Here is a 16,999-nt window from a genome sequence, read left to right as displayed (position 1 = left end):
CCGACCCTTCGTAGCAGTAACTCCTCTGTATAGAGAAGTTAGCTGGGTGGTCACCACCCTAGGTTGTATCTGGTAAAGAGGCAGTTACCCCTTTGTGTTACGGTGTTACGAATAAAAGTGTTGCCTCTAAAAGGAACAACGTCTGCGACTCAGTTGGACTCACTACACTTGTACGCAAACTCTGATGTTGGTGAAGAACCTGCGACTGCCCTGTCCCAATTGGTATGCCTGGACAGCTCCCGTGCACACCAGTTTGGTTGCATATCACCTTACCTCTCCGAGGATTGCCACCTTATCGTGGAGAGGTTTGTGTGTTCTAATGATCCCGAGAGCAAAGCCGTCGGCAGCTTCGTGCTCCTGGTAGGGTCACTCATGGCGGCAAGGTTAAAGGGGAGGTTCCAGACTAAAAGCGATCCAAGAAGTCAACGGTGGAACAGACGGAGGTTGTGGGTCTCAACGGCTGTGAAGGCAGGTAAAAGTGGCTCCAGTACATTACGGCTTGCCATGCCACCGGACCGGGGACCCACGTAAATCAACTCCACGTGCAGGCTTTTGTGAGGTTACGACAGTGTCCTGCAGCGATGGACAATTGGCGAAGGGGGCAGAACTGTGAACCTGGAAATCCTCAGTCAAGACTCCACGCGCAGGCGAATGTATAATGCTCGGGATAGAGGTGTCCTTCGGCAGCAATATCCGTGGCTGAGTAGTCCTCTTTAGGATGCCCTCAGCCCACTGTCATATGGGGAAGGGGCTCGTAAAGATGTGCCCTGAACATAGGCTGTCCCACATTACCTGGCTGGGAAAACGCACCAAAGTGGGATCACCATACTTGCGGTCGAATAAAATCTAAACAAAAACTAAACGGGCAAAAGAAAACTAAAATAAAGATACATTTTGCCACCTATAATGTAAGAACACTGATGGGCAACATCAAGAGTGATTGCCCCGAACGAAGAACGGCAATCGTGTCCAGACAGTTAGCAAAGCACAACAATGACATCGCTGCTCTCAGTGAAACATGACTTCCCAGAGAGGGGCAACCGAAGGAAGTGAGAGGAGGGTATACCTTCTTCTTGAAGGGGATGCTGGACGGTGAACCTCGGATCCACATAGTCGGCATCGCAGTCAGAAAAACAGATTACTGATGCATTCCTGGAACTCCCCAAAGGAATTAGCGAAAGGCTGATGACTCTCTGCCTCCAACTCGGCAAAAAACAACGTTCAACTGTCATCAGCGCCTATGCCCCGACCCTCAACACGGATGACGACATCAAGGATCAGCTCTACTCTGATCTCGATGATGCCCTCACGGCCATCCCAAGGAGCGACAAGGTCAAACTCCTGGGCGACTTCAATGCCCGGGTTTGGACGTGACCACAGCATCTGGAGCGGAACCATTGGCAAGGATGGGGTGGGGAAAGTTAACACCAATGGCATCCTTCTCCTGACCAAGTGCCCAACATGGCCTAATCATAACAAACACAGTCTCTTGCCAACAAAGTACCACATGGAAGCACACCTGTCCAAGTACTGGCACCTCCTGGACTATGTCATCATCTGTGCCAATGATCTGATAGACGTTCTTATTACAAAGGCAATGGAGGGATCCGATGACTGCTGGACCGACCAGCGTCTTGTGCGCTACACAACTCTGATGCGTTTTGCCCAGCTCTCCAATGACCAGTGGATGAAGGGAGAACAAAGGAAGCAGTTCAAGGACACCCTCAAGTCCTCCCTGCAAGCATGGAAACAACCTTCAGGACTGGGAGGAACAGGCTGCCGACTGCCTAGGGTGGTGCCGCCATATCCACCAGGCCGCGGCCCCTTTCAAGACCCAACGTCACGACGCCGAAGTAGATCGCCGCCAATAAAAGGAAAAACAAACCAATCCAGAACTGCAGATCCCACTTTCACCTAGGACCGTGTGCCCCCAATACCCAAAGATCTGCGGATGCAGAATTAGACTCCTCAGCCACCTCAAAGGCCACCACCAAACCTGATGGATGCCATCCTCGAACCCCAAGGGACTGGCCAATGGCTATTAGGAAACCATAAAAAGTAACAGAATATGTAGAGTAAACCATGGAAAATTCAAAAGGATACAGCACAGTTTACTCAAGAGGCCATTGTTATAATTATCATGCAGTAAAATGCTGACTTTTTGGTGCGTCACTATGCAGTAAACATTTTTTCAAATATAAATGTCCTGGTTAATGAGCTTAGGTGAGGAAGCTGTTTGGCACCATGTTTGAGATTAAACATAATTATGCATTATCATAACTACATTTTACATCTGCATATTATGATATCACGCCACTTGCTCTTTCACAAGTGAAACTCGATCACTATTTCATGGACTCTCAACGAAGAAATATGTATAACTGATCCAGAATCCCTTGTAATAAAAACATTGTGAATCACTCTAACGTGGCTACGTTATTGGTGTAATTTGAGTAATTTGTTTTGTTAATGACAGATATTTAGAGTTTAAGCATAAGAGCAATGGCTGACATCTTACTAACATGAGTGAATGGATCAGAGTGATGTGTAAAAAACCATTACAATAATGATAAAGGAAGACTGGCCTCCTGCATGATGTCAGATGGGATAAATGAGCAGCCTTGTTAGTTGTCAGCAGCTGTGAACCGACATAACCTGTGAGTTTGTTCTTCAACTGGAATTAGAAACCCATGGAACTGAAAGGTCAGCTGGCCCACTTAATTTGACTCATCATCCATCATGTCTTAAAGGTGAACAACTCAATAGTCATTTGTGAGTGTGCAGGACTGTGGCTGCCAGCAGTAATGTTTGGTATTCGTAAAGGTCAATAACTTGGAAAATAGCTGTTTATTACAATGACAGGTAAGTAGCGGTTTATAGTCACAAAGCACACACCGACTGTGTTCGTGCAAAACCACCAAAGGTTAAGAAAAATACTTCCATGAGCAAGTGTACAACTACACAATTGTGTGCTTTTAAAAACGCAACAGTTAAAATTGTATTGATTTAATATCCATTTTTAGAAAATCATTGAGGGTCACAATTTTATGTCAGTCTGATTTTTTATGGACATTATAGGCAGTATTTTTTTCACAATTTTGACTATGTTGTATTTGTGAGTTGCCATTAATTTGACCAGATAGGAGCCAATTGAGAATATATTTTCAAAGGCATGGGTTAAGTACAAATTATAAATAAGTGTAAATACAAGTATTCATCATCGACCATGATCGATCCTCTGTTTTATTTAGGTCATTCTTGGAAGTGAGAATATATTGGTCTCTTAGAGTTCTCCCCTTGTTAAACAAATAAACTGGAAACTGTTGGATGAAGGCCTCCTAAAGCTGTGACTATCTCTCAAGATCCTACAATGCTAAAATCGATCTGTCACCTGCGCACCAACAGATTGTATTGTGCCATCTCCATGGTGGACGTACTCTCAGGCAATCATTCCTTACAGAGATGGTTCCAGCCCAAGGTCACTTACTTTTCTAAATTAGTGAATATAACGTCTCTAAAGTTATACGTGTGCTGAGGTTGTACTCGGTGTCGTTTGGCATGATGTTCCACATTTTGCTTTCCACGTTTGGGAGCTTCTTCAGGAACTAAATGGAGCAACCGAAGTTCTCCCTAGATTATAAAAGGCTGCTGGCTGCTCCTGGTGTTTGATGTAGGTGTATATTCTTTAATCCATGTATTCCTCTTTCTGTCTCAGTGCAATTTCATGGATGACTTGCCAGTGGTGTATTTAAAATCCCAAAGATACCTATGATTTATCTTCAGTTTCATAGCAGTACCACAGTATCTTACTATAATACAGCAATGGATTTACACGTGGCTGCCCTTTTGCTATATTGCACAAACATTCACTCAAATCGGTGACCAGTATCATCAGCATAGCAGCATTCACACATCTTTGGGAAAACTGCCCTGTGCCCAATTCACTAACCTTTATGTAGTAACTCTATGTGCAGGAGGCAATCAGTACTGTTTCTGGCCTCCTAATAAGGCATCACGGGGTGACAAATCCATGCCCATAGTTCACAATGATGAGATCCCTGGCTTAACCAACTAATTATTTGCCTGAGAATTATCAAACAGGGAATGACTACTGGAGCAAAATAATCAAGTGGTTAATTTCCCGAGCCTTTCCATCATCTGCTCAGCTGAAGAGTGAGTGCCATCTGTAGGAAAGTAAAGTAAATCTGTAAATAATACACGGGAATAGCAATGGTGGATGAATTTACTTTCCACATTGAGCTTTAATTAAACCCAGTATATCCAACTTTAAAGTTCAGCAAACCTAGCTCTATACCATGGCGGCTGCAGAGGAAAATACAAAATGAATTTACTGATACCCATCCAACCATTACTGTGCTCTAAATTCCGAAATCTGAGTTGAATTACTGTTATGACTAACATCACTGGCAGTTCATATCTAAACCTATTATGCTCCCCCCCTCCATCAACCAGCACTGACAAAGTATGCTAAGAAAAAAGCCCATATGTCACTTTGAGGAAGCCTTGACGCAGTAAGTAGTGGACTGACAAAGGCCTGTAAGGTAATAATTATTATTGTGAGTCTACCTTGCACTCGAGTAGTATGGGGAACCTTCCTCTTCGAATCTCTGAATGATGGGTTGTTTGAGAGCAGCTTCTTCTTCTGGAGTCATCTACAACGTATCACAGCAGCAACACAAATTAAGAAGACAATAATTTACATAATCTGATACACAGTAAACCCTAAATATTCACAGGGGATACGTTCCGGAAGAATGGCACGTATATTAAATCTGAAAATATTAATATTCAAAGCTTTTGAAAAAAACAGGGTTGGGGGCATAAACACACATTACGTTTCAAAATAAAAATATGAACTGGATGTATATATTCATGTATAAATGTCATTGTATTATTGTGTTTAACTTACCTTTAATAATGATGACCATAAAGATATGTAAAAGTGCAAATATCAATGAATTAATATTATATGGCATTATTTAAACTAACCATTCATTATGTCACTTCCTTTTCACCTTAGGGGTCATGCTTAACAATAATACAGTATGTAATTGTATGTAATTCCAAAATTTGTAAAGGCGCGGACTCATGTGTAAACAGTGTGGCAGACACTGGCAGACTGAGAAGGAGAAGGTCAGTGCGTGGGTAATTTTCGTGCTCTCACCATCCACGCCGCTGCCATGTGTCAGTACAGCATGGACAGTTCTTCTTGATAGGTAGTCGCATACTATGGCCGTGAAATTAGACGGGGTCCGAAGATGACCTAACATTTTTTTTCCATGCACCTTGCATACTGCATACTACTCTCCGCCAAGGTTGGGCCTCGGGCTCTGGTCCTTCTTTGTCTTTCCTACACTCCAGCGATAAAGCATCGCAGCGATAAAGCATCTCACTAGCGTTGATAGGTGGGGGGCTGCCGGGCCCCAGTGGATGCCATTTATTTAGTAAAGATTGAAATCGTGCCTTAATTCAAGGCGTTTTGCAGCAATTGTAAAATTCATAATAGAGGTTTTTTGGGTTAGATGGGTAAATATATAAATGTGTTGTTAAAACCTGCCACCACCCGACACAGCCAACTAGTAAGGTTTTGTCATGTAAACAGAACATGCCAATTCGTTAATGAATTTGTTACGGATGTCCACAAGAGGATAGTAGTTGCGATAAAGTGAGTTATTAAAAGTGGTGGTGTAGTTATGGTGACAGCAGAACAGGCGGGAAAGGTTAAGAAGGGGTTTGGTATGCCTGGTCATAGCTGGGGAGCGGGGACAGGGAGTAGCAGGATGGACTAGGGAGAAGAGAGGGAGGAATGGAAGCTAGTTAGTGAAGATGATTGTTTTATGCGCAGTGGGTGTTTGCTCCAGTGAAGGGAAGCAATAAGGGAAAAGTAAGGGAAAAGTAAGGCAAACGAGACTGGACACAGGGCAAGGAAATCACAGAGGGACAGTAGAGATTGGGAGCATAGAGGATGGGATGGTACAGAGTAGTAAGTTATGAGAGAAGCTAGATAAGTTGGGACAAGAGCATGGAAGGATTCATAGACTAGAGTGAGAAATGTAAACAGACAGCGATAGTAGACAGGGAATTGTGGGTCACTCACCTACCACCATGGACTTATGGGTCACAGGCCCTATTCTACCGAGGTTTCTATGACCCCAGGGATGACCACCTGGGGACGAGGGTCGTGCTTATCGCATACATGCCGCCATCTCCGTGCTGCCGTGCTTGTGAATTAAATAATCATATTCCTTACACGCCGCCGCACCGATTAAGCTAAATAGTTGGTGAGAAACGCACTCCTCCATGATATGATCGTACCCGAGGCAGTGGAATCACCATGTGTGCAAATCTCTATTTTTAAGCTTAACATGCATCATACTTGCTGTGAATATGTTTTCTAGGTGAGTGGAGATGCTCTGTAAATTTGCTAATTTTCCATTGTGTTAATGTATCTGTGGATGTCTGCTCCGTGTCCACTGCTTTCACTGCGATTCCTGTCTCTGCTCCTGCTTCACTGCTCATCACTGCCATGCTCATGCCATTACAGTCCTTGTGTTTCAATTACCATATGATTGTCCCTTCCCTCCAACACGTTCATTAGGTTCTGCTGCATCCCTGCCATCCGATGTGCCCGCCTTCAATACCTTACGTGCACCTCCCTCACCTGCTTGCCCTCACGAGCGTAGCGGTCCTGGGTGATGGTGGCCAGCACAGTGGCTGCTTGCTCCCCTCCCATCACGGAGATGCGAGCGTTGGGCCACATGAACAGGAAACGCGGGCTAAAAGATGATGAGAATGAAAGTGTTTGCCAACCACAATTGTGATCACATCCTTTGCACCAATCATGTTTACCGTCCGTTAATTGTTTCAATGTGATACGAACATTTCTACAAAATGATGATTTGCACTTTGATCATTGTGATGTTGACTCGATTCAAACCACAAACCTCACACAGACACAACTTCAACCGAGAAGATGGGTACAAACTGAGCAATCATTGGCAGGACGTTATTAACCAGGTAAAGTCTTAACTGACTGTGATGTTTCCATCCTACCTGCCTACGTGAGCTGTTATTTCCAACTCTCTCTGTGTCTCTCTCTCTGTGCATCTCTCTCCGATCTCTACTCCAGTGACCCGGGTGCTGCGACGGGGTCCACTTTCTGCCCCACCTCCTCCCCCCCCCCCTTCTCTCTCCCCCCCTACTGCCGAGGCCTACTATATAACCTCGTGCCACGGCAGATCTCTCGCCTACTTCAGCAGTTTTTCTTGCCGTGGTTGTCCCACCTGATGACGATTGCTTGTGTTGTAATCGAAACGTCGTGATCTATTATGTTTCTACCAACGTGATGGCTTTACCGAAAGAACCAAAGAGTGTGGATTCCTGCAGTCACGAAAGCTTAAAATCAAGATTGCAAACCAGCCCACTGTGTATGCAGCAGGTACCAAACAATACTGTTGGAAAGCTCCATGCTGAATGCACTTTGCACACCACCTCCAATCAGAGAATGATGTGCAGCGTCTATACACACTGAGAGGATAACTAGTTAATTCTAGCAATCCAATGTAGCAGCCGCTGGAAAACGGGAAGAGCGATCCACGGTCCGCTGACCTAGAAAACCAATTCTTTGCATAACCAGACCACATTTAATTGGAGTTCTATTGCATACGTGGGGGTACAAACAAATAAGCCCTTTGTTTCCCTCATCTTGTTGCCTGAAAAGAGCCTTCCCACAATCCGTCAAGCCATAATCAATGTTGTACAATGTGTGTATGGGTCCCACAATGTTTGTTGGGCCTGTACACTTGATTAAAAACACGTTATTTAAACCACACACGTCGCAAGTGGTGGTTGGTCACATAAAAAAAGATGCCTAAAAGTATGTATCACTATGCATAAACTACAGCACCGATATTTAAACATATACATGTCTTCAGGTAAATGCTCAGTTCTAGCAGTGCCAAGTGCTGTGTTATGTAATGTGTCACCTGTAGGCACGGCCACACATGCCATAGTTTCCAGCGCCGTAGGAGCCTCCAACAATGAGGGTAATTTTGGGGACATTCGCGCACGCCACTGCCGTAACCATCTTGGCACCATCCTTCGCGATGCCACCAGCCTCATAGTCACGCCCGACCATGAATCCTGGGAGCGACACAGCATATGCACATGTAGACAGCAGGATTATTACATATATAGACAGCTTTCTTCAGTATATCCAGCAAACGGAACAATGTGGCTGGCTAAAATGACAAGTAAATTAATTGTGATGTTTGACTTAAAAGTTTCAATTGTAATATTGTAATTTTGTACCATATGAAAAAAAGTGTTCTAAGTCTATTGTCCAAAAGACATGATACAACGTCACTATAAGCAACACTGTAACATATACACTAATTATTATATAATTATTTTTTGTATTATTAGTGTTTGAAAATTATCGATATTTACTGGCAACACTCATTTTGTTGTGTCGAAGATCCACGCGGAGACGGAACTTCTTGTAAGGGCTTTCGCCGTTTATTAACACTGTTTAAACACTCAGGCTCACACTAGGGGTAGGTGTTTTCTATACTCGGTCCTTCCCATGGACCCCCGAGCTCATCTCGTCCTAACCTCGGCTATCCCTTGGGCTCTCTCACTCGGGCCGGGACGGGGGTTCATCCAACACCACCCGGCCGAGGAGAGAAGAGCCCCACTCACTCTCAGCCGATTCTCACAGACTTCTTGGGAGTCCTACTCTTGGCTATCTCTCCCACTTGTCGACCCCGGACGGGGGTTCAGCCAACACCGTCCGGTCACGAGCGGGAGAGACCTCCTGCAGCCGGTCCACACTCCGGGCTCCCACAACGACCACGCCCTCGCCACGGGGTCCCCCTTAAGTACCCCTTGGGCGGCTCCTCCCCTTCACTCGGACTCGCCCCTGTTCCTGAAGGTATCACCTTTACGGCACCCGTGACATGACGTCATCACACTACTCCTCTACAATTTTAGAATTCAAAAATTTACATTTCTTTGAGATTGTTTTAACTCAGGAAAAAAAACTGATTAACATTACCGTTTTTTCTTGGTTGAACATTTATTTCAGCGAAGTAAATGAAACATTGAAATGGATGTCGAATTGACTGCAACAAGATTTTTTTTCTGGACAAACAGCCCTTAATGCATTTTTCATTTCTTCTTGCCATCAAATTATTTATTTCCATTCTGCCCACATACGCTCAAACTCCCTGGGGAAAACTCTAACAAGTGCAATGCCAATGGGATCTATGTGATGACTCCTTTTTGGCTCCTTACGGGTAAATAAACCAAGCTCTTTCATCACTTTCTAATCAGGCTGCACGTGGGTGAGAAATGTCTCTATATGGTGTCAGACACATTTATCCCAGTATTTGCCTAAGGGAAAGCCATTATTTTTGTTTTCATTTGACAGGTGAAGGGGAAAATAACAATTCTCTTAGATCTTTGAGATTGAGTTTATTGTATTTGTTACACGGATTATTCCATTTAGCCAGGTGGTGTGTGAGCACAACAAAACAAAAGACAAAGACATCAATATTGCAGAGAACGAGTAGAGTCCCTGAGGAATCTTGCACATCTAACAAACGAGGTACAGTGGTACCTCAGTATACGTCGTTAATTCGTTCCAGAAGGTAGGACTTACACCGAAAATGACGAATAGCAAACGAATTTTTCCAATAAGAAATAAAGGGAAAGGAATAAATCCGTTCCAGAGTATAAGAAGTGATATTTTATACGGCACATTATACATTAATGGGGTTGTATAACAAAATGTAGACACTTATTACTAAAATGCATACATAAATTAAAATAAATGCATGAATAAATTAAAAGAAATTGAAATAAAAAATATAGCAAGGGTTGTGCACCGAACGAGATCTACAGGCAGACTGAGGGGCGGCGCTTTGTCTCAGTCGTGAACGGGGTCTACGCGGAGACGCGGTGACTCATCCCTGCCCAGACAAGTTCTAGCAAGCGAGGCGTCGTATCCCAAGCAAGGCGTCGTATCCCAAGACGTTTTTTTCTCGTCAAAACACGACGTGTACCAAATTCGACGTATTCCAAAGCGGTCGTATACCGAGGTACGACTGTATTTGTTTGATGGTCGTAAACTAAACACACTCAAAGAAACAAATATAATGCCAAGTTGCAATGACAGCAAGAGGTGCCTGAAAAAGTAAAATTGAAAGCATTAACCCATTAGCTCCATCTGTTTATAGTGGGTGATAACACTCATTAAAATAATCCAATATAAATAAAATGAGAATGAAGTCGTGTTACTGTTAGTTTCCCAAAGCTTGCCAATAAATCCAGCACTGAGTATAAAGACCTTTCCCGTGAAGGCAATGCCATTACACACTATGCTCGTGCCTTGCATTGATGCCATTACATATGACATCACTTCACTGTCACACTGTATGCCGTGCGACTATCTCGTGCTGCTCAGAAGCCATTATAAATGCAAACTGCAAGGGAGCTTACACATTTTCTCACCAATGACAACCTACATATCAACCAAGACCTCACTGCCAAATCAAGTCCCAATCCTCCCATTTAGAATTGCGCTGTCAGCAACCTAGAATCGTATCCAGATCCGGAAGAACACTGGCAAACAGAGTGAAACACGAACGTCCAGAATAAACCCCTCATTTTACACCCAAACATCCCTTCTGGAATTGGAATTCCTCGAAGATACAAGAGTACCATAAACCGCATCAGAACATTAACAGGCTGATGTGCACATGAGTTTTAGATTAAAGACAAGCCACATTCAACCCAAATCTATGGACCACATAGTAAAGCACTATAATCTGTGCTTCTACAACAGAGGAATAGCAAAACTGCGCAATCTCTCCTGAAGTCCTCTCATGGCGAGCAGACCTCAACATTGGCATTGAGCTCCTGAACATATTTCAACACGCAAGAATATAATAGCAATAATGGTTATATTTATTTATCCATGAACATACAAAATTAATGATTAATAACTTGTTGACAACTGGATACAGGTGCTGGCATCATATAAAGTAATGATATCACTATGTAACACAATTTTTGTTCCTGGGTAGTAAGTGTTATTTCGTAATTGCTTATGCCTAAAAAGTATAGATAATGGCTATTATTCCGCACAAACTTTGTTTTTGTGACCAGCACAGTGATATTTTGAAATGTACCTATTTTCAATGAGAAAACCGGCGAATTTGTGTTTTTTTCGTTCACATAAAGTCAGAAAAAAAACATATGAATCAAAATTAACATGTATTTATACTAAAGCAATACAAAAATGACTAAAACATATTTAGAAGTCAGCAGTTTTTCGAGATTTACGATTATACTGTAAGTCACTTTCACGAATCAGCTCCCAAGTGTAGCCTTCATCATGTTGTCGTTATACTGTCCTTGGTAGCGGCGTTCAAAGTCCAATATATCCTGGTGGAAGCGCTCGCCTTGCTCCTCTGAGTATGCTCCCATGTTCTCCTTAAATTTATCAAGATGAACATCAAGGATATGGACTTTGAGGGACATCCTACAGCCCATTGTGCCCTAGTTCTTCACCAGAGTCTCAACCAGCTCCACATAGTTTTGGACCTTGTGATTGCCCAGGAAGCCATGAACCACTGTGACAAAGCTGTCCCAAGCCGCTTTCTCCTTACTAGTGAGCTTCTTGGGGAATTCATTGCACTCCAGGATCTTCTTTATCTGTGGTCCTACTAAGACACCGGCTTTGACCTTTGCCTCAGACAGCTTAGGGAAGAAGGGAAAAGTCTTGAAGGTACTTTAAGGTTGCCGACTCCTTATCTACAGCTCTAACAAATTGTTTCATAAGGCCCAATTTGATGTGCAGTGGTGGCATCAGCACCTTCCGGGGGTCCACCAGTGGCTCCCACTCGACGTTGTTCCTCCTCACAGAGAATTCGGTCCGCTGTGGCCAGTCGCGCCTGTGGTAGTGCGCCTTGGTGTCTAAATCTTTGTAGTCATTTTTGTATTACTTTAGTATAAATACATGTTAATTTTGATTAATGTTGTTTTTTTATGACTTTATGTGAACGAAAATATACAAAATCGCCCATTTTCTCATTAAAAAAGGTAAACTGCAAAATATCACTGTCTTGGTCACAAAAGCAAAGTTTGTGGGGAATAATAGATCTTTTCTGTTATTTTTAGGCACAAGCAATTAGGAAATAACACTTACTACCCAGGTACAAAAAAAATGTTGTTACACAGTGTATTCGAATATTAGAATGATAATTCAATGCAACGGTTTTTCTTTTCCACTGGGATATAATCCGACAAATAATGTGGTTGTGTGATGGACTCACCTGTGTCAGCTGAGTGGCAGGTTGCTACTCTCCTATTCTATACATCAAAGCTGGTGTGCATCATTATGCGTATCATACTTTCACAGTGGCCAATAAATAAATAAGACCATGCCAGCTGTGAGCTGCACAACTGCAATCGAGTGTTCCAATCAAGCATGAATTTTAAAGTGAGCATATCGTATTTTTATTGAATTACACTACAGATTTATACTTCATCGATGATATACAATTCAACAAGGCATGTTTCTGAAATGTTATGAAATATCCTAATAAAGCAATAATAACTCTTGCTGAATGGTCAAAAGGAAAATTGAGAAGCCAAATTGAGCTTAATAACACTTGCAGTCACTCTAGCTGTTGGGAAATTGAAAAGAACGTGCAAAAAATCATGCTGTCCTTTGTGGTTTCGGTAGCTATTTGCCCATCCTCGTGCAGGTGGGAAGTAGTGCGGACCTCACTCTTGCACAGCCGAGTGAAATAAACAAATCTAATTTTACACGAGGAAGTATTTAGTATCCGTCTTAAAAATATTTTTGTACTAACCAAAAGATCTGAAATTGTTTAAAGTGCAGCCTTCTGATAATTATGCTTCGGTGAAGTAAAATGGATAACTGTTATCCCACAGAAGGGACTACCAGCGCAAATAAACTATGAGAACTGTCTGTCACATGTCTAGAGCTGTATGGAGTACAAGGAATTGACAGAGGTACGCAGCTTAAGAAGCCTACGTCGTCTCTATGCAATGTGAATTCCCCTTCAACCAGACAAAAATATGTGCAGGCTGAGACATTGTTTGGCCAAAAAAACCAAAGCACATATGCATATCAGTCTCATCTTAGCATGAACCTTAAAATACTTTTGCGTGCAGTTTATTTAAATGATTGGCAACATGATATCTGGGGAGTGAAACCAGGATGCAGTAGTCATATCACTTACTACTGCACCTCTCCAATGCAGAAAAACACATTATCACGTTGAATTCAACACCTAAAGTCTGGGTTGAATACCTCGTGCACTGTGAGCTCTTCAGCTGAGCCTTTATTATAGATTTTCTTATTTCATTTTCCCCAAACGTATCTCAACTGTTATAACGTGAGATTACAAACACATTTTGAAATCTCGAAAAGAAGTGCACCGTGTATCAGAGAATAGAATACCCCATGTAATCAATACTTCACAGAAACAGTCCATCAAGTTGTCTGTTTAACCTTTACACAGTGGGGTGCACTTTCACACTTGCTCTGCAAGGAGATGTTTTGTTCTTGTAACAGTCAAACTGATATTACTTTTTTATTCTTAGAGCTGGAATTAAGGCATATTAAGGGCCAACCAAATGTAATGTGATGCTTTTTTGTGTACAGTTATTGTAAATTGGGCTGCAACCATTTACTCATTATACTTACTATTTGGTTCGTTCGATAAAGTCTGTGTAACTGATGACGATTGCTTGTGTTGCAATCGAAACGGCGTATTGTATTCTATTATTTAATTTATTTTCTTTCTACGTGACTTTACCGAAAGAACCAAAGAGTAATTCCTGCAGTCACGAAAGCTTTAAATCAAGTTCTCACTATACTTGTGAACACAGTTTAATCATGGGTGGCTACCTAAATTCGAACCCAGAATCTCAATGGGACCAGCTTAGCATTCTGACCTGTGAGACATTCAGCCACTCATTGACCAATCTAGTTTTAATATCATTAGATAGTAATACACAACTTTGAATGAAGATGCATCCCAAAAAACTTTGCTATTGCATCCATCTAAAAAGTATCAATGAACAGCAATAGGGCAGTTGAAATCAACTTAAAAAATATATAAAATACTCACAACACCTCCCAACCTCCGCTAAAGTCTGGTGTGATATTATGGGTTTTAATGCCCTTCCACACATCATATGTCTGGTTGAACTTCATAGACGTCACAATAAAACAACACAGTAACAGTAAAATACCACAGGAAGTGGCTTAAAATGTGTTGAGAAAAAAGTGTAATGTACCATCATAATCCAGAACTGGCACACAAAAATTAAAGTAAAAGCATTTTATTTCATGCCAAAAGCTTTTCATTGATGCATATTCATCTCTAATACTAAAGTAAAAAGGGGGGGGGGAAGTAGAACCCAGCATGGAAGGCCGAGGAACTCTCTGGCAGTCACGTCGCACAGTAATGTTACTGAGGTTGGATCATTCATAAAGAGATGGAATAATATTGGAACCACTTGCCATACCTGTGATATTTTGTAGGAAGATAAGTGGGATGTTCCGCTTACAGCACAGCTGAATGAAGTGTGTGCCCTAGGGAAGAAAACAGTGCCAACATAGCCTCATTGTTACACAAGTTTTAGTCACGTGAGTAATTTTGTTCATTTAACAAATTGAGGGAGGTGTGCTGTTAACTTGGCAATGGAGAGTCCATCCTCATTCTATCGGCCGTATCTGACTAAAGTTACGTTTTTTTTTAATGTGATATATAGAATACAAATAATTGGTACTGATAAAAAGATGGGCTGCAGTTAATGACAGAAATGGGGATTGTGAGCTGCTGCTTTATGGGAACTATGCTGACTGTAAATTACACTCACAAAGGTGTTTATTCACGAGTGGTTCAGTTATGAGAAAAAATTACATCATCCCTCGGTGGCTGATAAGAACGAGTGTGGGAGATTAACAGTGCTTGTCTGCTGGAAAGATTGTAGCCTGCCATACTAATAAAGAGAAATTCAGCACATGATTTGAATAATTAAACAGGAGTTTAATGTAGACGCAAACCACCACAGGGAAGATGAAGCAAATTGCCTCGAGTTGATGTATACACACCCCTTACATTCTTAAATAGCAAATGTGATTCTTGTTAACACATCAGTTCCAGCCATTGAAACTGCCACATCTGTTTTTTTTACAAAAAGCCAATTCGAGCCCTTGACTTTACCAAAAGAACCAAGAATATGAATCCCTGCAGTCACGAAAGCTTTAGATCAAACATTTATTGAGAAATCATTAGTATTGAAATTAGCTTGAACAAATTAGCTTTCATATTGTATTAACTACTACGAGATTATATACAATTATATTCCTGACAGTTTAAAAAAAAAATGCCTTCATATTAACAAAGCTATATTATTTAAGATGAAGGCATCGTGTTCATGCACACAGATTATTTCAGTATATTTGTACATATGTTGAAGTTCACAAATTCAGCTATTGGCCTCAGCTCCCAAACAGAAAAGCATCATCCCCACCTTACCTTCTTTGCTGACTCAGAAAACAACACACCATTATTTCCTATTATTCCCACCGGGTATCCAAAAATGCGGGCAAAGCCTGTAACACACACATTACACCAAAGCAGATCAAAGCCCCGTGCAGGTGTTTTGATCTAATTCACAGTGGCTTTTGTAATTGTCACTAGCAACAGAATAGCAAACCACATTTTTTTTCAATTATAAATAGACATTTAAACCGTCACCTGCAATGCGCTTCATGTATAAAATTCGAAAAATAAGGTTAACCATGGCGGTCAATTTTTATTTCAAACATTACAGAATTATCGTAAAAAATAAATGCATGGGAGATTATAATTTTCATTTATTAATTAAAATATTATCACTAGCCATGATTTATCCACTGCTGAAATGAAGACCTCCCCAAGCCTATCACAGTCCCGTGATGCAAAATGTATTATGTACCTGCACACGGGTTGACATTGCTATATTTACACAGTTAACGCCCTTTCATTGTGTTCTCGACATTAGCTGCTACTCTGTTAGTAGTCTTGACCACCAGCCATCATCCCTTCCAGTGACATATCCTGCCCAAACCCACTTAATTTTCCGAACAATGTTTCTAAACGGCACACGTTGTTTAAGTCATGTATTTCTCTTTGTCTCAGTGTAAGTTCAAGCATGCATATCTCAATGGTTATATGCACAGTTTTTAACAATTGTTCTTCGTGTTTTTGATCTATATTTCTTTGACGATAGGATACACTTGATAAAAAAAAAATCTGAATATTTTATTTAGAATCAGAATCTTTATTTATCCTGGAGGAATCCGATTAGCTATGACACTCTTTATCACAGATGGTTATCAAGCTGACATTTTTTTAAGCATTCTTAACCTGTCTTCCACCTCTTAAGTTTCACCTTGTCTGTCCTCTCTACTTACACCATGGAAGTCACCGGACACTACATATATTTTCTCTCAATATGTTCACCAATCATAGAACCACAAATCCTTAGCCGGGCTACATTTGCTGCTCCATAGTCACACCCATCATTTGGAATGCAATCCCGCTGCAAAAATGCAGTATCCAAGTTCCCTGCACTTTCAAGAAGCAGCAGAAGGCATACACCTGTTTGGACGAGCATATGAGGAACTCGAAGCCTGACTTCATACCTCCAAATCACAGTTGAACATTTATTTCTACATTAAGCAAAATGTGTGCCTATTGATAATTGTTTAATAATAATTGTTATCATTTTAATTCCAGTCCACCTTGAATAACTGTCCTCGCTATGCATAATGTGTCTTTCAGTGGTGTCCAAAATAAATCTTCAATTGTTTAGCAACATATTTATTCTACATGATCTTTGTTTTAGTCATATTGATCTTGAGCCCAACTTCAGGGCCTTCTTTATT

General features: G+C 41.5%; 1 protein-coding gene across 1 annotated transcript in view; it reads right to left on the bottom strand.

The window, feature by feature from the left end:
* Nucleotides 1-16,999, bottom strand: part of MCCC2 (methylcrotonyl-CoA carboxylase subunit 2) — a 109,263-nt gene that overhangs the window by 7,912 nt on the left and 84,352 nt on the right. Inside the window, exons 12-16 of the mRNA XM_032962451.2 lie at nucleotides 15,606-15,682; nucleotides 14,590-14,656; nucleotides 8,007-8,163; nucleotides 6,683-6,797; nucleotides 4,588-4,673 (exon numbers count right to left, since the gene is read on the bottom strand). Coding sequence (XP_032818342.1) covers nucleotides 4,588-4,673; nucleotides 6,683-6,797; nucleotides 8,007-8,163; nucleotides 14,590-14,656; nucleotides 15,606-15,682 — 502 coding nt within the window. The remainder of the gene's footprint in view (nucleotides 1-4,587; nucleotides 4,674-6,682; nucleotides 6,798-8,006; nucleotides 8,164-14,589; nucleotides 14,657-15,605; nucleotides 15,683-16,999) is intronic.

The sequence above is a fragment of the Petromyzon marinus genome, chromosome 1 (genome assembly GCF_048934315.1).
Source record: "Petromyzon marinus isolate PM22_M1 ecotype Great Lakes invasive population chromosome 1, UKy_Petmar_22M1.pri1.0, whole genome shotgun sequence".
Classification (NCBI taxonomy): Eukaryota; Metazoa; Chordata; class Hyperoartia; order Petromyzontiformes; family Petromyzontidae; genus Petromyzon; species Petromyzon marinus.
Note: the sequence above shows the minus strand (reverse complement) of the source record. Positions and strands in the feature narration are given on the sequence as shown.